This window comes from Rhinoderma darwinii, chromosome 1 (assembly GCF_050947455.1).
Source record: "Rhinoderma darwinii isolate aRhiDar2 chromosome 1, aRhiDar2.hap1, whole genome shotgun sequence".
Classification (NCBI taxonomy): Eukaryota; Metazoa; Chordata; class Amphibia; order Anura; family Rhinodermatidae; genus Rhinoderma; species Rhinoderma darwinii.
The window spans coordinates 478,578,064-478,600,373 of NC_134687.1; the positions used below are offsets into that span (position 1 = coordinate 478,578,064).

At 40.2% G+C, this 22,310-nt stretch overlaps 1 protein-coding gene across 5 annotated transcripts in view; it reads left to right on the forward strand.

Moving 5' to 3' along the window:
* Positions 1–22,310, forward strand: part of CLIP1 (CAP-Gly domain containing linker protein 1) — a 125,444-nt gene that overhangs the window by 84,703 nt on the left and 18,431 nt on the right. For 4 of the 5 annotated variants that reach the window (XM_075834158.1, XM_075834180.1, XM_075834172.1 and 1 more), the window contains 5 exons: positions 38–175; positions 648–754; positions 3,376–3,496; positions 6,933–6,985; positions 19,486–19,603. In XM_075834158.1, coding sequence (XP_075690273.1) covers positions 38–175; positions 648–754; positions 3,376–3,496; positions 6,933–6,985; positions 19,486–19,603 — 537 coding nt within the window. Of the gene's footprint in view, positions 1–37; positions 176–647; positions 755–3,375; positions 3,497–6,932; positions 6,986–14,513; positions 14,535–19,485; positions 19,604–22,310 lie in introns of all 5 variants that reach the window. The other variant, XM_075834150.1, reaches the window with a different exon arrangement.

Genomic DNA, 22,310 nt, shown 5'->3' on the forward strand with positions numbered 1-22,310 from the left:
CCACATATTTTAACTAACCCTTCTTCATTAAATACAGACTTCTCAGATTGCAGAAGAAGCTGGTCAAAAAATTAAGCAAATAACTGTAGAAAAAAATACACTACTGAAAGAAAGGACCGCGACTGTAACTGCAATGGAAGAGCTGAAGAAACTACACGGTGAACTACAGAAAGAAGTGAGTAACTCGTTTTTAAAGGCAAATGCCATTATTGTTTTGTCTCTCCAGTTAATCTCAAGCACTTGTTCTATATTGTGGAAATACCCAGTAGCTGCAGATTAAATACAAAAAAAAAATTATAATATTCATTATTTTTTTTTAATATGAATAATGCTTTGTGTGATTTTAGTGCTACCAGGCTAGTTTAAATATGTTAAGTGGGCTTAACTAGAGTGCATACCAAATACAGTAATAACACTAGAATGCTGTAGGATTAACGGTTACGTAGTAATCCGTGGCATTACACAGAGATTAAACCAAAGAATAAATCTTCAAGCTTCTGGCAGATCAGCACATGAATACAAAACCAACATATATTCCTGCACAGTTCTCACAAGCGGAGTAGTACCCTACCTTTTGTGTTAGATGTCATTTCTGTATTTTTTACTATTGCCATGCATTTGTGTTGATGAAATTATATTTATCCTAGTTGGATAGCCTCAAAGAGCAGCATAAATCGGCTTCTGAACATATAACAAAGACTAATGAACAATTTAAAGGAGAATGTAAGAAAACAGAATCTCTCAAGAAAGAATTGTAAGTACCTTTTTTATTTTATTTTTTTGCTTTTTGACGTATGCATGTATAATATTTATTGTAGCTTATATAGTGCCAACATTTTCTGCAGCGCTGTGTAGAGATTTTCTCCATTCACATTAGTCCCTATCCCCAATAAGGCTCACAACAATCAGGATGTTTTTAGAGTGTTGGGAGTACCGGAAGGAAACCCCCACAAACACGGGGAGAACTTACAAACTCCATGCAGATGTTGTTTTTGGTAGGATTTGAACCTAGGATCCCAGTACAACAGCAGAGTTAACCACTGAGACACCGTGCAGTCCTAAAGCCTGAAACTTGGTCATGTATCCAGATGATCCATCTATTCCTGTGTATGCATGATGGTCTTCGTTGCACCTGGCTTCTAATATACGTTTATAAAGCGTTAACCTGAATTTTAAGGGGGAGTACTAAACTGTCCATGTGAGTTGGGTAGTTGTAGTAGGATGGCCCTGTCTGTCAGCAGATCTGTTCTAATCCGCATCCTCATAACCTCACTCGGTTAGACTAATTGGATGAGATTAGCTGATAGATAGGGTTTGCACCACCTTAGAACTTACTGGGTTTACTTTTTATGTGCTTTATATGGCTGATTTGATTTAGACTGCCATTCTGAAGGAAGTCTTACTTTCTTGTAATGCCAGATATATAGATTTTCTTAAATTGCATGCATTGCCTGACATAAAAGTAAATTAATTGTTTAATGCTGGAATATGTTTTGTAGATACTGAAGAGGGAACCCCGATACAATTGCATTTAAAATGTACAAACAATGAGACACTGATTATCCATAATAGACTATGACACATTAGAGATTGCATATCATTTGATCAAGCTCGGTCTCGCTATGGCAGGTTTGCTAATACCATCTTAAATTCAGACAGTTTAGAATTCGACTAGATGTGCCAAATTTATTACAGTGGCTCATGCTGGATGAAAGATTTGGTGCCCCTCTAGACCTGTCTGTCTGACTTTATACCACCACTTGGTTAGCTTATTATAGACCACTTTTTTAGCGACAAAATGTAATCTAATTTAGTCTAATGCAGCCAATGAGTCCAAGTATATTCCTCATTCTATTTTATATTCATAATACCTTATGATCTGTGTCACTATAACACAGACTGTTGTTAGGGCAACACTTAGTGTACCTTCCCCCTGCTGGCATTCTGGGCCCTAATGTCCAAGCGATTTTTTAGATTTTTCCATTGTCACATTCGAAGAGCTGTAACTTTTTTATTTTTGCGTCGGCATAGCTGTATAAGGTCTTGTTTTTTGCGGGACGACTTGTAGTTTTTATTGGTACCATTTGAGAGTAGATGCGACTTTTTGATCTCTTTTTATCACATTTTTTTTAAGTCAGGATTAACAGAAAACAGCAATTTTTCCATTGTTTTTTATTTTATTTTTTACGGTGTTCACAGTGCGGGTTAAATAATGTAACAGCTTTATAGTCGGGGTCGTTACGGACGCGGCGATACCAAATATGTGTAACTTTTTTGCTTTATTGTAGTTTTTTTTAATAGTAAAGCATTTTGTAAGGGGAAAAGCTGGGTTTTTCATTTTTTTTTTTCACTTTTTTTTTTTTATTAACTTTATTAAACTTTTTTTTCTTTTTTACTAGTCCCACTAGGGGACTTCCCTATCCTCCGATCGCTATTATAATACACTGCAATACTTTTGTATTGCAGTGTATTACTGCCTGTCCGTTTAAAACGGACAGGCATCTGCTAGGTCATGCCTGCGGCATGATCTAGCAGGCATTCGCTGCAGGCAGACCTGGGGGTCTTTATTAGAACCCCGGCTGCCATAGAAGACACAGACACTCGGCGATTTTATCGCCGGGTGTCAGTGAGATGAGAGGGAGCTCCCTCCCTCTCTCCAAAACCATTCAGATGCGGTGCTCGCTATTGTGCACCGCATCTGAAGGGTTAAACAGGTGAGATCGATACTAATATCGATCTCACCCGGCAGAGCAGGGACGCCCCCAGCCCTCAGCTGCTTCTGGCAGCTGAGAGCAGGGAGATTTCACGGCTCCCTGCTCTGTTTACTTTATTCTACAGCAGCGACGTAGTTTGGCGGCGCTCTAGAATAAAGCCCACTAATGACCGCCGTAAAAAGACGTATCGGCGGTCATTAAGGGGTTAATGACAGGCTTAGTAAACAGACAACCCTCGGGGCTGACTGCACAGGGGTCCCCAAGTCCCTAATTGAGTTACCGGGAAACCCAGTGACCCGATCAAAGGTCATTGTTGGCTGCAGTGATCAAATGGTTAAACGGACAGGATCTCAACCATTCGAGCAGGAACTCTGTCATTACACAGCCGATCGCCTGATCTAGGCCAGCACAGGACTACTGTGCAGAGCTTATTCTACAGCGCTGTAAAAACATGGCGCTGTAAAATAAGGTAAATTAATGGCCGCTGTAAAGTCGTCTTGCGGTCGTTAAGGTGTTAATGCATCTCTGTCATATGTGCCGTGTTCTAGATTATATAAATCACATGATAGGGTGTACTGTGTAAGCTCTGAACACGATTCTATCCCACAGATTTCGTGCCTGTCGTGTTTCCATAGTAACTATGCTCTCATTGTCCTTGCAGGGAAGAGCTAAAGCAGGCGGCTGAGTACAAGTCCCAGCAGTTAGCTGCTCTGCAGGAGGAGACCCTCAAACTTACAGAGGAGCTTGGAAGGAGCAAAGAAGAAGTATCAAGTAACCAGAAGGTAGATAAATGCATGTGTACGCTACGGTTTTTATGATGCCTAAAAGAATGTGTCTCCTCTAACCTAGTTATTGTTTGGAATATGAAATGTGTTTCTGTAATATTTGCCATAGAGCGGTAATATGTATCACATTACTGAACTTAATGGATTGAAGGTGAGATTATAAAGGGGGTGCAAATCTTTGTACTAATATTTATTTTTGAGTGGTTATGTCTTTTTGAAGAATAGCTTAAAATAGACTATTTTGCCATTATAAAGTATAGCGATTTGTCACTATGGAAACAGTCCGCTTTATTCACTTGATTGCTCCAAAATCACGGATTTCCTTGTAGAGGAATTCCCACCTTTAATGTTTTCGACACATGACGGAACGTACAACACCTTCAATTATATTTCATTACAGCTTCACAGATTGTCGCATTCAGTAATGTCTTGCTCTGTCAAAGTTTCTAGAAGCTTCGTATGATTTGCAGGATTTTATAAAGAACTATTTTAAATGTAACCAGTTGATAGATAAATAAAACCTTGATGGACATTAGGTTGCCTAGCAAAAAAAAACAATATATATATATATATATATATCTAAACTACCGTGTTTCCCCGATAGTAAGACACCCCCGATTGTAAGACGTATCGGGGGTTTCAGGGGGGTCGGCTAATATAAGCCGTACCCCGAAAGTAAGACATATGTCTTACTTTCGGGGAAACACGGGGTATTGCCGCCTCCTGCCCACTTCCGCGCCGCCCCCCTCTCCATACGTCACCCCCAGCACTTGTCAATGCCGCCTCCTCCTTAAAACCCGAGCCATAGACTTTTTACGGCTCGGGTTTTAACTTGCTGCCCGCGCGATCGGGCAGCTGAATGTCGGGTCTCCGGCTGTCAGTGACTGCCGGGGACCCGGAGGAGAAGATAGAAGCAGCTTTAGCTGCTTCTGTCTTCTCCGATGTGTTTTTACACAGCGTTCAATGAACGCTGTGTATAGGAATAGAGACAGCAGCAGCGGCGCTGTCTCTATTCCTCCCGATGATCATGTGACAGGTCACATGATCGCCGGGTCCCGTTAGTGGCAGGCTGCTGCTGTGTCTAACAAGACCCAGCACAGCCCTATTAGTGACAATCGTCACTATGAGAGGGCTGATTTCCCCTGTAACTGGGGCTGCTGTGCAGCTCCAGTTACAGGGGAAAAGATGGTGTAAAAGAAAGAAAAAAATATATATAAAGTTCCCCAAAGGTCTTTTTTGACCTTTGAGGGACAGACCATAGTAATAAAAAAATAATAAAGTAAAGTGCAAAAAATTCGACAATTTTTTTCTAATATAAGACATACCCCGAAAGTAAGACATAGTGGGGCTTTTGGGGATAAAAAGAAAGTAAGACACTGTCTTACTTTCGGGGAAACACGGTAGTATACTTCTATTTAGTGCTACTAAAAGTGTGATGTGTTCGGGTGTTCTATTTTTCATAGCTGTACACTGCATCTTTCTCATCTCTGAAAGAACGGTGTGCCTATGTGTGGGTGTCTGCACTTGGCGCGTAGAGTGGAATTGCTATTTTTGGTTTGTGATCGGCTCTACAAAGGTGACAACAGTAATTTGCACAGATCTGTGTGTTTCACAAAATGTTTTCATCATTCCTTTCATGAAGAAACAAGAATGTTTATTGATTTTAGCTTTAATTTATAAATGACCAGCATTTTGTAAGCAATTATCGATGTGTTTTATACATTTGTCTGTATACCTATAGCAGTCTATCTATTTATCTATCATATTTTATTAATAGTAAAAAAAATCACTTCCTTGTCATAATGCATCTCCCTGTGAAAAGGTTAACCAAACAGCTGGAAGGGTTTGCTAATGACTCTCACATTGGTTTTTGATGATTCACCTACTTTTATGTTTTTTTCTATCTCCTTTCTGCTTGGTCTTCTGACAGAAGACTTTCATGACTTGTCAATGAGACTTAATAAAAGTAAATTCGATGAGGGTCGGGCTGCTTGGAGACCCACTAATCTCAAAAACAAAGTGTAGTCCTGTTCCTTACTCGTAGGTTTTCATAACATCCATACGTAACAGTTTAAAGTGAACACGTATACCCTGTTGAAAACAGAGAGTAAAACCATCTCATTCTCGAGATCCGAGCTGGCCCAGCGGTCGGACACCCATTAGCCTTACTTTTATTACGTCGGACATGTCGTAAACCTCATTCTTCAGCAAAGCCCTTTTACCCCTTAACACCGAAGGTATTTTAAACCTTAATGACCGAGCAATTTTTTGGGTTTTTCCATCGTCTCATTCAAAGATCTCTACTTTTTTTTTTTTTTTTTTTTTTGGCGGGACAAGTTGTATTTTATAATAGCATCATTTTGGGGTACAAATAATTTTATTGATTTTATTTTTTTTCGTCTTCATTTTACGCCGTTTACCCTGTGGTATAAATAACATATATTAATAATATAATAATAATGAATAATAACTTTATTCAGCGGGTCATAACGATTGCGACGATACTAAATTTATATAGGTTTTTTATGTTTTTACCACTTTTACCAGCCTTAGGCCTGGTTTACACGAGCGTATGCATTTTGCGCACGCAAACAACGCAGCGTTTTGCATGCGCAAAAGGCACTTAACTCCGTGTGTGATTTTCGCGCAGCCGCCATCATTATAACACCCCGTTTGGATGTTTGTAAACAGAAAAGCACGTGGTGCTTTTCTGTTTACATTCATAGTTTTATTGCTGTTGCACGAATCATGCGCGTCCCACGGAAGTGCTTCCGTGTGACATGCGTGGTTTTCACGCACCCATTGACTTCAATGGGTGCGTGATGCGCAAACAACGCACAAATATAGGACATGTCGTGAGTTTTTCGCAGCGGACTCACGGACTGTCTGCATGCCCCCATAGACTTACATAGGTCCGTACGACACGCGTGAAAAGCACGCGCGTCGTACGGACGTATATCACGCTCGTGTAAACGAGGCCTTAGTATGTATTTCATACATTTACTGACCATCCCCTTCCGACTGTAAGGCTTGGTTCACACGAGCACGTTAACGTCCGTAATGGACGGACGTATTTCGGCCGTAAGTCCCGGACCGAACTCCGTGCAGGGAGCCGGGCTCCTAGCATCATAGTTATGTACGATGCTAGGAGTCCCTCTCTGCAGGACAACTGTCCCGTACTGTAATCATGTTTTCAGTACGGGACAGTAGTTCCACGGAGAGGCAGGGACTCCTAGCGTCGTCCATAACTATGATGCTAGGAGCCCGGCTCCCTGCAGTGTGTTCGGTCCGGGACTTGCGGCCGAAATACGTCCGTCAATTACGGACGTAATGACCTCGTGTGCACATACCCTAATAATATGCCAGAACTGAATGTTTAGTAGATGTTTTACTTATTTATATTGTTCTAATTATTATTTTTTGTTTATTTTAGCTTGAAGAAGAGAGATCCGTTTTAAATAATCAGCTGCTAGAGATGAAAAAAAGGTATTTTTAATGTTCCCAGTATTCTAGTTATGTCAGACTACCCTGCGTAGCATGCCTGATCTATAGTGTGACAGAATGAGGGTGCACATTCATGTCTTAGGGTGGGTGGAAACTGTCTCACTGGCAGATGTTAACCACACTCTTTTGGATATTATCTGTTTTTCTTTTTTAGGAAATTGCATAAATGTGGTGTACTTATTAAAGATGGCCATAGACATTCTATAGATGAATTTTAAGGATCTGTCAACAACCTATTGTCTGTGGTATTGGATAACCAAATATGTCTGTTGTTGGGTGAGGGGGCAATACATTGCTAAACAGTAAATTTGCTTAAAGCAGTATTCCGGTTATAATGAATGATCACTTATCCACTGTGCTCGGCAGTTCCCATAAGTGCCATAGACTTTGAAGGGAGTGCATTCTCCACCACTGCTCCATTCGAATCCTCCTGTTAAGCGGTCTCGAGGCTGGGGTGTCGAGACACGACACTGGACCTCGTTCTGGCGACCGGTGCTGGTCCCAGTGGTTGGATCCACTCTGATCTAACCGTTCTCACTTATCCAGTGGATAAGTGATATTTTGTTATAACCAGAAACCCCTTTTAAGCCCTGTTCACACAGTTTTTTTGCAGGCAGAAAAATCTGCCTTAGAATTCCCTTAGGAATTTTGAGGCAGATTTTGACCTGCCTGTGCTCTTTCACTGCGTTTTTCACCCGTGGCCATTGAAGCTAATACAAGGACCGCAAGTAAAAAAACGCTCGGAACAAGCGTGGCAGGTCTTTTTTCTGCATCCCGTTGATTTCAATAGGAGGTCAGAGGCGGAGACCGTGGCAAGAAAGGACACACCGCTTTTTTCCCGCGAGCGGTTTCCGCCTCACAATCAGGCCTTAGGCCTCATGCACACGACCGTATTTTTTCCCTCCTGTAAATACGGGTCCTTTTTCACACGTTTTTAACCCGTATTTACAGACCCGTGGCCGTAAATACGGGTCCGTTGTCCTCCGTATTCCACCCGTATTTACGGACCCGTAAAAAAAAAGGGGACTGGAAATGTCACAATCATGTCCAAACCCCTTTAAAAGGGTCACATGATCGCTCAGATACCATTTTCTCTGCTTCTCTTTATTCAAAAATGTAAATCCCCTGACGTTGCCTAGCAACGCTTCGTAATTACAGCCTGAAATAGGACATGTTCTATATTTTTCAATGGCCCAGGCACCTTCCCGTATGCAAACGGGAAGGTACCTGTGGCCAATAGAAGTCTATGGGCCCATAATTATGGGCGTTTGTACGGTCGTGTGCATGGGGCCTTACGGCTCTGTTTATACTTGCATTAGTTTTTTCCACTGCTTTTTGACACTCGTACCGTTATTCTATTCAGTAGAAAGAAAAAAAATATAACCTGATGCACCCATTATAAGTCAGTAGGGGAGGGGGCGGTAAACGCATAGTAACGAATCTGATCAACGGCTCATAAAAAAAGATATATATTTTTTTAGACTCGTTAGTCCCTTTAGCAATCGACTGCGCTATGGTTTCCGCCAAAAACATGGAAACCATTTGCAATGGAAGCATTACCATTGAAATCAATGGTAATTCAAACGGAAGCTTTAGTTTCTGTTTGCCTTTTCCGTTGATGATAGGTTCCTCCTCCAGGTTTGATGGAACCAATCAACGGAACCCTAACGCTGATGTGAACAGGACCTTACACAAGTACATGGCTCATTTATGATCAGTGATTCTGATAAGGAGGGGGAGTAGCTATAGCTCATTTGAACTCCCCTATATTTCTCTCCCAGGTGCGGCCTCCCTCCCCACATGCTCATTACAACTCCTTTGCTCCATTGATAGAGCCCATATTTTGCTATAAGGTACTGGGGAGAGCGGCTTCTGAAATTTTAACTTTTATGTGAAAATGACCCAGTGTCCGTAATCTTTTTGCCTAACAAAGTATATTTGACTTTTACTTTGTGTATTGTTTCTGGTTCATCTTGCCAGTGGGACACACATTCCTGCATTCCAAATCTATTTTCTAGTTTAGAAGACTGTGCTTAGTATATAAAGGCACAGCCTCAACAAACCAATAATCCTAGCTCTATATGCCTGAACTTACTGACATGACTAGGTGCTTTTAAATAGATTTCGTTATGTTACATTAGCTGCTAATGCATTTTCTACTTTTAATTTTTTTTGCACTGTCATTTTCATTGAATAGCTTTGCACCAAACTAAAATGCTGCTTCCATTACATATATTCATAGAAAGTAGTGTGTTTGCAGTATGGATTAACTAGCAAACATATGTTAAATGTATTTAATAATATTTAGATTTATTTGATAGAGTTTGGTATAATTTATCAACAATGTGCTTTCTTTTTATAATTGTCCCTTATACATTGCCTTGTACAGTTATTGCTGTGTGGTTTGCATTCCGACCTTGTTGAATTATAATGAATTTTTGGGGGGTTTGTGCAAATTTGATTTAGGCTGCGGTCACATCAGCGTTGCCCTTCCATTGAGGGGTTCTGTCGGAGGTTTCCGTCGGGTTAGCCCTTCAACGGAAAGGCAAACGGAAACCTTAGCTTCCGTTTGCATCACCATTGATCTCAATGGTGACGGAAACTATGCTAAAGGTTTCCGTTTGTCACCGTCGTGACAGGTTTCCGTTTTTGACTAAATCAATAGCACAGTCGACTGCACTATTGATTCCGTCAAAACAAAGGAACCCAGGAACCTTGTGACAAACGGAAACCTTTAGCAACGTTCCCGTCACCATTGAGATCAATGGTGATGCAGACGGAATCTAAGGTTTCCGTTTGCCTTTCCGTTGAGGGGGTAACCCGACTGAACCCCACAACGGAAGGGCAACGCTGATGTGAACAGGCCCTTAGACAACATGTCTACCACTTTTGAAGGTGAAAAATAATTTTTAATGTGACACGCAAACCGTAACGAAGACCTAAAACATTGAACTTTAATGTGCAGAAGTATTCACCCGCTAAAAGTCAATACTTTTGTAAAGCCCCTTTTGCGTCAATTACAGATGTAGATCTCTTGGGGTATGTCTCTAGTAGTTTAAGGCCAAGTTCCCACGGGACAGATACGCTGCGTAAAATCCACGCAGCGTATCCGACATAGAACCCACAGTACACTCCGTCCAAAAACCGCACCACTTTGTGGTGCGTTTTTTCGGACGGAATTTTCGCTGCAGAAAGCAGCGGTATAAAACGCTCATACTTGCGTAACCCGTTGTTATGGCGACGAGTCCCTCCTGTGCAGTCTAGTCTGGCCTCCTTGGATAACGCTGCAGCTCATGTGACCGCTGCAGCTTTAGGAGGGCATTTTGGGTATGTTTTTACCGCAGTTGTGATATTTGCAGTGTAATCGCTGCGAATACGCCGCAAAAGTCGCAACACTTGGCTTTTTGTTGCTGGTTTTGCATCCTCATTGTATTCAACGGGGAAAACCCACAATGGAAAAATCAACAAAAACGCAGCATAAATGGACATGCTGCGGAATTAAATTCTGCACTGCAAGTCAATTTATTAACGTTTACGATGCGGTTTCTTTACGCAGCATGGGCATGGGATTTTCTGAATCTAATCCACTTTGCTTCTACTGTAAATGCTGTGGAATTTTCGCACACAATTCCGTTGCGGAAATTCCACAGCGTTTCGCATGTAGGCATCTGGGATTTTTGCCCATTCATCCAGGCAAAACTGCTCCAACTCCTTCAAGTTAGACAGGCTGCATTGATGTAAAGCGTCTTCATGTCATGCCACAGATTCTTAATTGGATTGAGGTCTGGGCTTTGACTAGGCCATTCCAAGACATTCACATGTTACTTGTAGCTTTAGCAGTATATTTCGGGTCATTGTCCTGCTGGAAGGTGAACCTCTGTTCCAGTCTAAAATCTCTGGTAGACAAACCGGTTTTCTCACAAAATTGCCCTGTATTTACTGCCATCCATCTTTTCTTCAATTCTGACCAGTTTTCCAGTCCCTGCTGGTGAAAAGCATCCCCACAGAATAATGCTGTCCCCACCATGCTTCACTGTGAGGATGGTGTTCTTGGGGTGATGGGAAGTGTTTTGTTTGCGCCACACTTCACATATCCCATGATGCTCTTGCAGAACATGTGTATTTATACTGACATCATGTGACAGGTCATGTGACACTGATTGCAGACAGGGAGAACTTATTCAACTAATTATGTGACTTCTGAATGTAATTGGTTTGACCAGACCTTTCTAATTAGGGGTTTCATAGCAAAGGGGTGACTATTTATGCACTCAAGGTCTCATTTTTTTTCTAATTGTTTTTTTCATATTTTTTTGTTAACAAGATATTTTTGTTTATTCATTCCACTGTAAGAATTCCTTCAGGAATTTTGAGGCAGATTTTGAACTGCACTTTTTTTGCAGCGTTTTTTGCCCATGGCCACTGTAGCTAATATAAGGACCGCAGGCCAAAAAATGCAGGGAAAACTAGCGCCGCAGGCTTTTTCATTTTTTTTTTTTTTTCTGATTTCAATGGGAGGTCAGAGGCGGAAACCGTGGCAAAAAAAGAACATGCCGTTTTTTTCCCTGCGAGCAGCCGAAAGCCGCCTGGGTAAGCAATGCCTCTGACTCCCATTGAAATCAATGGGGTGCGATTTTAGGACGTTTTTTAATGCTGATTCCGACGTGGTTTCCATGTCAAAATAAACGCCAAAAAAAACTCAGTGTCCCCATGGCTATATGCATCCAGAACAATGTGTTAAGAGCCATCATTTGAATATTTTGCAAGTTGTTTTATAATTTTATGCAATATCTGTGTCAACAAGGCCAAATCTCAGTGAGCCATCAGCCTGCCCCTTGGACCCTGTTCAGTAGGGCGTTGATCCTTCTACTGATTTACCACATGTAAACACTCCTTTGAGTGATAAGGGCTGCTTTCTACACAGCCCAATTGGATGAGGCAGAAATAAAAGGCCGTGGACCGCTTTAGGGTATGCCCACATGTAGCGGTAGAAATCCGCCACCAATTTCATCACAAGTCAATAGCGTTTCCACAGCAAAATCGAGAATTTCACCACACACATTAAAGGGCTAAAAATCCACTACATAATTGACATGCGGCAGATTTAAAAATCTTCTGCATGCCCTTAAATCCATGTGGATTTTTTTCAAAAACCCTATCCACATGTATTGTACTGTATTTTGCACCTCTGTCTGAACTTGGCCTTACAAACTTTTGGCATTGGATAAATAAGTAGTTAGAGGAGTAAAAAGGAATTATTTGCATCGCTCCACCCACTGTCTTAAAGGGAATGGTTCCCTTGTTTTGGGTATCGGTGATGGAAGTGATGACCTGTAATACCTTCTGCTTTAGATAGGCCATGCTATACTTCACCTTGTGAAAATAGAGATTACTGATCCTTATATAGTGCAAAAACATCAACCTTTTGGTTCATCGGGTACTTATCCGATTGCTAGAGTAAATATTGATTATTATGATTTGTGTAAGCATTTTATCCCTTTGTCTGCTCCAGGCTTTAAAATGTCACTACCTTTTTACTATTCATACATTTGGGGGGGGGGGGGGGGACACAATTTTTCAGTTGCACAGCAGAAGTAGATGGAGAGAGTAAAACCGTTAATAACCACTTCTCATCAATGAAACCATTTCTTCTTAACATTCAGTAAATTCCTTCCTACCTACTTGTCCTTATCTGATCACTAGGGGGCACTTGTTAGTTGAGCGCTACTGTAAAAAAATACATTTCAAATGTTTTTAAATAAGTAAAACTATTTAGTCATGAATAAAGCCAGCAATGTAACCAGTGGATGTTTTAATTCTGCTTCCCATGAGTACATCACAGGATTTTGCATGTAAAACCTGCAGTCATTGTGTGGTGCTGTTTTTTGTTTTTTTCCTGTATTTTATGGGAAAATAAAAACATGATCATGCTTACTGAAGTTCCCAAATGTTATACGGTATATTATGGGGTTTCTGGTATAGACCAGAGGATAAAATGTACTTGCATAAATCCAAGCCACACAGGAACTTCTGTGAATGGTCCGAAGACCAGGAAAGCAATATAAATCACGCACTACCCAGGGTTGCCAACCTGATTTTTTTTTTTTTTTTTATTTCTTATCCAAAAATCTATTTTTTTTAAGGACATGTTGGAGAACCAAAATGAAAGATAAAGATTATAAGTTATATAGGTCTATAGTTTAGTATACTAATATGAATATACCAGCAGCATGTATTGTGACCTATAAAATGATCATTAATAATCTGTGCGAGCTCCCCAGCTTAAAAAAAAATTCACGGGCCTTTTTCATTTTTTATTTTTGTTTTATTTTTACGGACACTGGAAAAAAAGGCCCCTTTTTTACAGACTGCAGAAATTTGGTAACCCTGGCACTTTCATGTAGTCCATGTTAAAGTATACATGTCCCAAGACCATGGCAACTGAACTTGAAAACTTCATTCTCCACTTATTGGCCAGCATTCTTATTCAAACGTCATAATATTTTTGGTTAATAGAGCGTACCTGTCCACGTACTATGCTGTCCAATTCACTTTATTCGCACCCACTAAACAAACCTTAAACAGAAAAAAACAAAGCACTTCCTGGTTCTGTAGAGTCACATGGTGTATAACAGTAGGTCACATGATTCCTTTCAGAGCTGCTAACTGGTTAGAATGGAACATGTTACTCAACATTTTTATTTCAACCCCCACTTGGCTCTTTTTTGTGGCTGTTTAATGCAATTACACTCGCCAGTATAGCTATTTTAGGGCATTACATTTAAAAAGGTCTGTAATAGCGACAGGTTCTCTAAGTAACTTTTTAATTTAAAAAGAAAATGATTTTGCCTCTGATTTTAAATATTATGCTTCATGTTTTGACAGGCAACTGAGTATTTATAGATTGACTGTATAAGGAGTTTTTTTTTGTATAATTCCTTTCTTAGAATCATTATGAATTGTCGCTTTTCGTGGCACAAATATCCTCTGGTCAGTTCTCTTGCCTTTGAATGATAAGGCTTTTGTAAAAAGAAACGGGAGGGAATGTACAAGGCGGTTAAATGAAATGGGTCTTTCCTATTCCTGAAATGAAATTGAATCTTTATGGATTGCAAACTGTCCTGCTGTGTTCCAGCTTGCGCTGCTAATCAATGCTCATCCCATTCCTTTCTCCCTTTCTACTCTTGCTTCCTTTGCTATATCTGTGTGTCTTTAATGGTAAGACTGAAGAAAGTCTATCCACGTTACAACAAATAGTCCAATTTTTATTTTTTAATTTTTTTTTAATTTCCTTATTATTTTTTTTAGTACAGCATTGTTGTACGTATTTTGGCTGCATATGTCCTAAAGTGTCTTGCTTTTGTTTTTGTAAATAAAATAAAATTAAGCTGCAGTTATTTTTTTAACAAAAAAAAAAAGAGAATATTTCTCTTTTTCCTACCTGTATATCACATTTTTTTTTCTCTTTTCATGTTTTCTAACGTGGTTTTTGTTATCTTGCATTTTTAAGCTTACCCAATAATACATTAAGGTACATGTTTGATTAATGAATGTTTTAGTAATAAGAGAAGAATCTGTGATCCGTTAGAGTAGGCTTATTGCGCCTTAGAGCATGCTGGGAGTTGTAGTCTTAACACTCAGTTGCATTCTAAAGCAGTGATCAGATGCTTGGCTACCTGGCGATGTAAATATAAAATGAAATTGCAGATATGAATACCATATGAATTCTTTTACCTTGAAAATTGGTCCCTCCTCTGTAAACATTCTCTTTCCTGAGAGATATATACAATAAGTTACTCCTTAAGGGTATGTTCACACAGAGTTTTTTGACGCGGAAACCGCGCCGCAAAACTCGCCAAAAACCGTCAGAAAATGTCTCCCATTGATTTCAATGGGAGGCAGAGGCGGTTTTCTACCGCGAGCAGTAAAACCAGCTCGTGGGAGAAAGAAGGGACATGCCCTATCTTCGCGCGATTACGCCTCTGACCTCCCATGGACATCAATAGGAGGCAAAGAATGTGTATTTCGCTGCGTTTTATGCCCGCAGCGCTCAATGGCCACGGGCGAAAATCGGCGTGCAGGCAGAGGAAAATCTGCCTCAAACTTCCAAACTGAATTTTGAGGCACATTTTCCGCCTCCAAAAAACTCAGGCAGAGGTGTTTTCGAACTGAGAATTCTTTGTTATTGGAAAACTTAATGTGTCAATTAATAGATAAACACTTAGTTCTTATATAACATTTCCTAATAAAGAGACTCTAGAGCAGCCAGTGTTCCATGAATCCAGGTTCGTGGATCCCTGAAAGACCACGACGGCTGGTAATTGTAAAGTAGGGATGTGTTCGTGATAAGGGTTCCCCAGGAGGGTAAATACTTTTAGGGGTTTTCCCATGGTAAAAAGCTTGAGACTTACTTTACTAGCGGGAGCAAATGGCCCCCTAAACAAGATGCCAAAAAGATTACACACAATGGGGCGATTTATCAAAGGTAATGCAAAAGAAAAGTGGAGTAGTTGCCCATAACCACCAATCAGATATCACCTTTTTATGCTCCAAAGGACTTCTGTAAAATGAAATGGAATTTGGTTGCTAGGAGCAATTTATCCACTTTTTCTTTGCATTACTTATGGTAATTTTCCCTGATCTCTTCAGGCTACAAACACCAGGAAGATACATATGATAGGCCCCTCTGGCTGCATTTTCTTAAAAGGTTGACAAGTTTTATATAAACAAGGCAAAGACACTTTATGGCATATCCACAGCATATGTTATAAAAGTCTAATAGGTAGGGGTAGGTCCCTCTGTTCTACCCGGTGAGGCGGCCACCATCTAGGCAGAGACTCAATAGAGAGTGAAACAGCAGTTCCTGTTACTCAATAGACTAGAATGGAGAGAGGACGTGGACGTGCACGGCCATCACTCCATTCAACTCCTGGGTGGTTTCGGCCAGCAGCAGCCGCCTTACTAGGTAGATTGATGGTCAAGGGGCCTCCGGTCATCTGATGTGTTTTCAATTCCTCAACATTTTCAAGATCCCTACTTGCTAGTAATGAATGTAAATATTCTTGTTTATATAGAGAGGCTGAAAACCCACATAGACATCACATTTGGGTTGTTGTTTTTTTTTGCTACAATTGCATCCAGTCTAAGCAATCCTCTAATTCTCAACCCTTGAATAAAATGTTTCCCTCCTGGGGAACCCTCTTCTCCCCAACAACATGGACTGGGATTTCTTGTGGCGCATGTGCTTAGTGCCACCAGCCATCCTAATAATCGTGAGCAACACTATCAGATCTCAACGTGCCAAGGCCCCTATTACTAAGCAATGTTCTTAACCGAAAACTGGCGTAAAGCTTTTAAAACATTACCCCCGGTTTTTCTAGACACGAGCCAATCATTGCAAGCCCTCAACTATAGATGTAAACAAGTATATTCCCATTCACTAATAGCAAGCTGAGATGTTAAAAATGGTAAAGAATGAAATACAAAAGTATATTAGAAAGTTTTATACATTTGTTATGAAAAAATTAGGCTTTATTTACATAAAACTGTAAATCTTTTAAGGCAATAAGATGACTCACATGCTTTCTCCTTCTGGCCGTATTTGCTTTTCAGCAAGTACGCACACAGAAGGAACCGACATGTATGGTATCTCAGTGCATCGAATTGCTCAGATCTCAAGGACCGTGTTTTACATGCAATGCAAGCAATCTTTTGGGTTCTCCAATCAAAGGACAGGGTAGCATTATCTGGTACCACTAGTTTCTTTTAGTGCATCCCACAGGTCCCATGAAGTAAAAGGATTTATCTGGTGACCAATAATCTTTAAGGCTATGTTCACACTGAGTTTTTCGCAGGCGGAATGGAAGTTTGAGGCAGATTTTCCTCTCCCTGCATGACTATTTTCGCAGCGTTTTTCGCCAGCGGCCATTGAGTGCCGTGGGCATAAAACGCTGCGAAATACGCTTTCTCTGCCTCCCATTGATGTCAATGGGAGGTCAGAGGCGTAAACGCCCAAAGATAGGGCATGTCCCTTCTTTCTCCCGCGATGCGGTTTTCACCGCTCGCGGGAGAAAACCGCCCTCACCTTCCATTGAAATCAATGGGAGGCATTTTAGGGCCGTTTTTGACGAGTTTTGCGGCACGGTTTCCGCGTTAAAAAACTCGTCAAAAAAACTCAGTGTGAACATAGCCTTAAGAGTCATTTAACCAGGTGCTCAGATGTGTATTATTACCTGGAACCTCTATCATATCTCACATGAACATTTACGTCAGTGTAGTGCTCCATATTTTTTTGTTTTTATTCTTGTGCTCATTTTAGTGGCAACAAAGTTTCGATTCAGCACTTGGTTTTCTGTGTTAATGTGCAGTCATTAGTTTGTTCTGCTTTTAGCTTTGTTAGAAACAGCATTGTGTTTCATGTGTTGGAAGTCGAAGACCTTGAGATCATTATTCTGATCTCATAAGCCAAATAGTAAATGCATTTAAACATGTCAACACTCATAACTTCTAGAGAAATTTAGGATGAGGCTATAGTCAATTTTCATCTTCTCATCATGCTGAATTTTCTTTGCTGCTAGCAAATAGTACACTCGTTCACAAACTAAATTCATGCAATGTTGCAAGCAATACAGTAAGATATTTGAATATTACTCCGTAAAACATTGATTTTTACACTTTTGATCTGTGACTATTGTAGGAAACAGTGGTTGACAACACTACTGTAAAGGACCATCTGATCCTTCCATCATCAACCCAATGCTTTGCATGCTTGTTGTGCTGTAAAGCTGTGCATGTTATGTGTGGCTCTGTAACTTCTAATAGACTTCCAACAAAATATTGATAAGAAATGTTTTTTTTTAATAGAAATTCAGGCATTTTCTACAAAGAGAAGGCATTCTGTAGAATCCATGGGCTGTTCTGGTGCTATATGAAATTGACCTATTCTTTAGTACAGTATCTAGAGACAGACAGACATACTCTAGTCAAGCAATGTGAAATAGCATCGCATTTGTGACAATGTGGCTTGGTTATAGTGCCTGGAATATTCCATTTAGAAACACAATAGAATTCTGTGCAATTGTACTTCACCGCTGAAATGATGCTTCTACGAGGGAATACTTAAAAAAACAAAGGTTGTCCTCTTATCGAGGTGCCACTGTATGCTCCACAAAGTAGACACAAAAGGTTCCTCTCACACTACTGTGTTGCGCTTCTTTCGCCTGCTCCTTCTTATAGTTCTCCCAGGTAAAGGCATCGAATTTGGATCGAGGACCTTCCCTTTAATGGATACTAGATAAGGCAAATGTACTGCACATAGTGTGATAATGTAATTATACTCACAAAGTATCCAATATAAAACAATATATTAGTAAAATACAGCACTATCTGCCTCTGCCCTTACAATTGGAAAATATGGTCCAAGTATAATAAAACTAGATTTTCTTTTAAAGTGATAACCGTATCACACTATGTGCAGTTGCTTTGCCTTTTATGTTATCTGTTAAAGGAAAGGTCCTCGGTCCAATCCCGGTGCCTCCAGTTTGGTGAACTAGAAGAAGCAGCAGGCGAAGGAAGCGTAACCCAGTGGTATGAGAGGAACCTAAAGTATGTTCTGGAAAGCCATGTAAAAAAAAAACTGCTAAAGTCTTTGCCTAATATCTTGAGTATGCGATTTTCTTTTGTAACCTGTGTGTCATGGAATACAATGATTTCATATGCTTCCTAAAACAGTCCTCAGGTTGTATAGGATGCCTGGATTTCACACTTGTTTGTAACATATGAATTGCCATTTCTTTTAAGGTAGTCAGTCTGACCTTTCTTTTGTCTGTATGCCATTATAAAGAGGGTCCTACCTAAACCCTTACATCAATCAGTTCAGTTCAAAGCATATGCACCATTCAATATCATTGTATAGTTTACAACCCTAATCTAAATTAAAAAAAAGTAACTTTGTAAATACATTGCGTTACTTATATTGTACTGATCCTGAGTTACAGCCTGTAATATACTCTTCCGCTGTGAAACCTGCAGAATTGTCAATGGAACTGCAATATCCCAGCATTCCTTTTTGGCTCAATGTCTGCACAGTGCTTGCTCTGGGGATCTACATTGTGGGAAGTGTAGCCTTTCTACCAGGTAAAATACAGTAAATTGCTCTAGGAAAAACTTTCCCACTGCATTATTGGATCTACACCATGCTTTTAAGGATGTTTCAGCTAACAAGGTTGTCGACTGTTTCCAATAGTGACCAGCTGAATTGGGAATGCAGCTTTGGACTGTAATTCCTCATTATAACTCCGGATCAGGATAAGATAAGTAATGCATATATAATAACGATAAAATGGTGTTCATAGATGAACATACCCTTTCGAGCGGTAGTTCACAATCCTAGTTTAGTAAATTAGAAATAACTACAAGTAGACCATAAACATTTTCTCTAGTTATTTCTTTCTTGTTTGGTTTCTGACTTTGTTTTTGTGCAGAGAATCTATTCTTAAGAAAGAGTTTGATGAAGAGAAGACCTCTCTACAGAAATCTCTCACCAGTACCGGTGCCTTAATCACTGAAAAGGACAAAGAACTTGAAAGACTTAGAAAAGAGGTAGGAGTGGATTTTTTTTCCTGTTGTATACATGGTAAATAGGGTATTGCCATGTTTTTTATGCAATAACACCTGTCCTTGGATTTCTCTGTAACTTTTCTGAAGGCTGATCGGTATCTTTGTTCACACGCCACACATTTCACGCTGCCTATATGCGCTTCACACATTTTCAATGATTCTAACATAATTGCTTCACAATAGTCTACATAAATAAAAATTATGTCCTAAATGTGCTGAAGTTCTTTGTCCTTAGGCTCTCTACGTTGCAGATCCGATGCAAAACAATTTACTTTACTGGGTTGCGTCAGGTTTTCGTAAAACGTTGGACACCATGACCTACCAAAACCTGATGTTTCCATTTCAGTGCGTGGCACTGCTATAACCCCTGGACAGCACGCCTGCTGTCTTGGGGGTTATATTTGACTCCGATCTACTCCCTATATTCAATCACGTGAAACGCTCATGTGTCATCTGCACCTCAAAAACATCTATCGAATGTGACCTTTCCTCATTGGGGAAACAGACAAAACTCTTACTGTTCTGATTCACTCTCGTCTTGACTACTGTAACTCATTACTAATCGATCTTCCCCACACAAAACTCTCCCCTCTCCAATCTATCCTCAATGCAGCAGCCAGGCTTATGTTCTGTCCAACCGCTATATTAACCCCTTCCAGACTTCCGCCGTGTATATATACGGCGCTGTCGGGAAGGTGTTCCCGCAAACCGCAGTACAGTTACCTCAATAGAGCGCAGCATCTGATGGGTTTTAACCCGACCGGCAACCCAGCGACGCAATCGCTGGGTTGCTATGGCAATCGGAGGCCAAATAATGGCTTCCGTGTCTGCATTGTACGAAAGCCGATGAGGACCCGCCTCCGGCGGGTCCTCATAGGCTTGCTGTCCGTGAATAACTGACAGCGCTAATACACTGCACTACATATGTAGTGCAGTGTATTAGAGTAGCGATCGAGGCATCAGGCCCTCAAGTCCCCTAGTGGGACAAGTCAAAAAAGTAAAAAAAAGTTATAAAAATATCGTAAAACAATAAAAAAACACAAGTATCAAGTAAAAAAAAAAAAAGTCAAACTGTCTTTTTTCCCGTAATAAGTCTTTTATTAAGGGGAAAAACGTAAAAAATTTAAAAAGCTATACATAATTTGCATCGCCGCGTCCGTAACGACCCAAACTATAAAACTATTATGTAATTTATCCCGCACGGTGAACGCTGTAAAAAAATAAAATGTAAAACAACGCCAGAATCTTTGTTTTTAGGTCACATCTCCTCCCAAAAAATGCTATAAAAAGTGATCAAAAAGTCACATTTACACCAAAATTGTACCAATAAAAACGACAATCCGTCCCGCAAAAAATAATCCCTGACACCGCTTTGTGCAGGCAAAAATAAAAAAGTTATGGGTCTTAGAATATGGCGACACAGAAAACAAATGATTTTATAAAAAAAAGTGATTTTATTGTACAAAAGATTCAATACATAAAAAAAACTATATAAATTTGGTATCGCCGTAATCGTATCGACCCGCAGAATAAAGTTAACATGTCATTTCTGGCGCACTCTGAATGCCGAAAAACAAAACAATAAAACACTATTCCAGAATTGCTTGTTTTTGGTAATTTCCTATAACAAAAAATGAAATAAAAAGTGATCAAAAAGTCGCATGTGTTCCAAAATGGTACCAATAAAATCTACAGCCCGTCTCGCAAAAAACTAGCTCGCACACAGCTCCATCAACCGAAAAATAAAAAAGTTATGGCACTAGTAATGCGGTGATGGAAAAAAATCTCAATGTGTAGACTGGAGGGGAACATTCCTTCAGTTTCAGGGCCATAGTATTTAGGAACTAGGAAGGGAAGGGACATAGCACATCCGCTGGAAGCGAGGGCGCCCGTATTATACCAGCGCAAAACTTTCCCAGCAAAATTTCCCAAACTACAAAGGAGAAAAAGTCCCCAAAAAGTGCATAGAGTTACAAAAGGGGGATAAGAAAGAAAACCGTTGATCAGTGCGACACCGGCCTGTGCATAACGGATTGCTTCACAGCGTAACACACATCTATGGATAATTGTATTATTTACCCCATTATTATTATACCCTCTTATTATGTCCTGATGTACTTGGCACAGATTACATATGCCACCACATTATAAACTGAAATACCAGCAAAACCCCAAACAGAACTACTACCAAACAAAATCCATGCTCAAAATGGCGGTCTTTCCCTTCTTAGTCCTACAGTGTGCCCAAACAGCAATTTATGTCCACAAGTAAGGTATTACCATACCCGGGAGAACCCGCTTAACAATTTATGTGGTAAGCTTCTCCAGTGGCACAAGCTGGGCACAACATATTGTGCGGTGAATGGGCATATCAGTGGAAAAATTTCACTTTTCACTTTGCACCATCCACTGCGCATTATTTTCTGAAAAACACCTGTGGAGTCTAAATTCTCACTCCACCCCTTGATAAATGCCTTTAGGGGTGTTGTTTCTAAAACAGGGTCACTTTTGTTTGGTACATCAGGGGTTTTGCAAATGCGAAATGGCGTCCGCAAACCATTCCAGCAAAATCTACGCTCCAAAAGTTAAATGCCACTCCTTTTCTTCTGAATGCTCCCATATATGTAAACAGCCGTTTATAACCACATATGGGGTGTTACTGTACTCGGGAGAAATTGCTTTACAAATG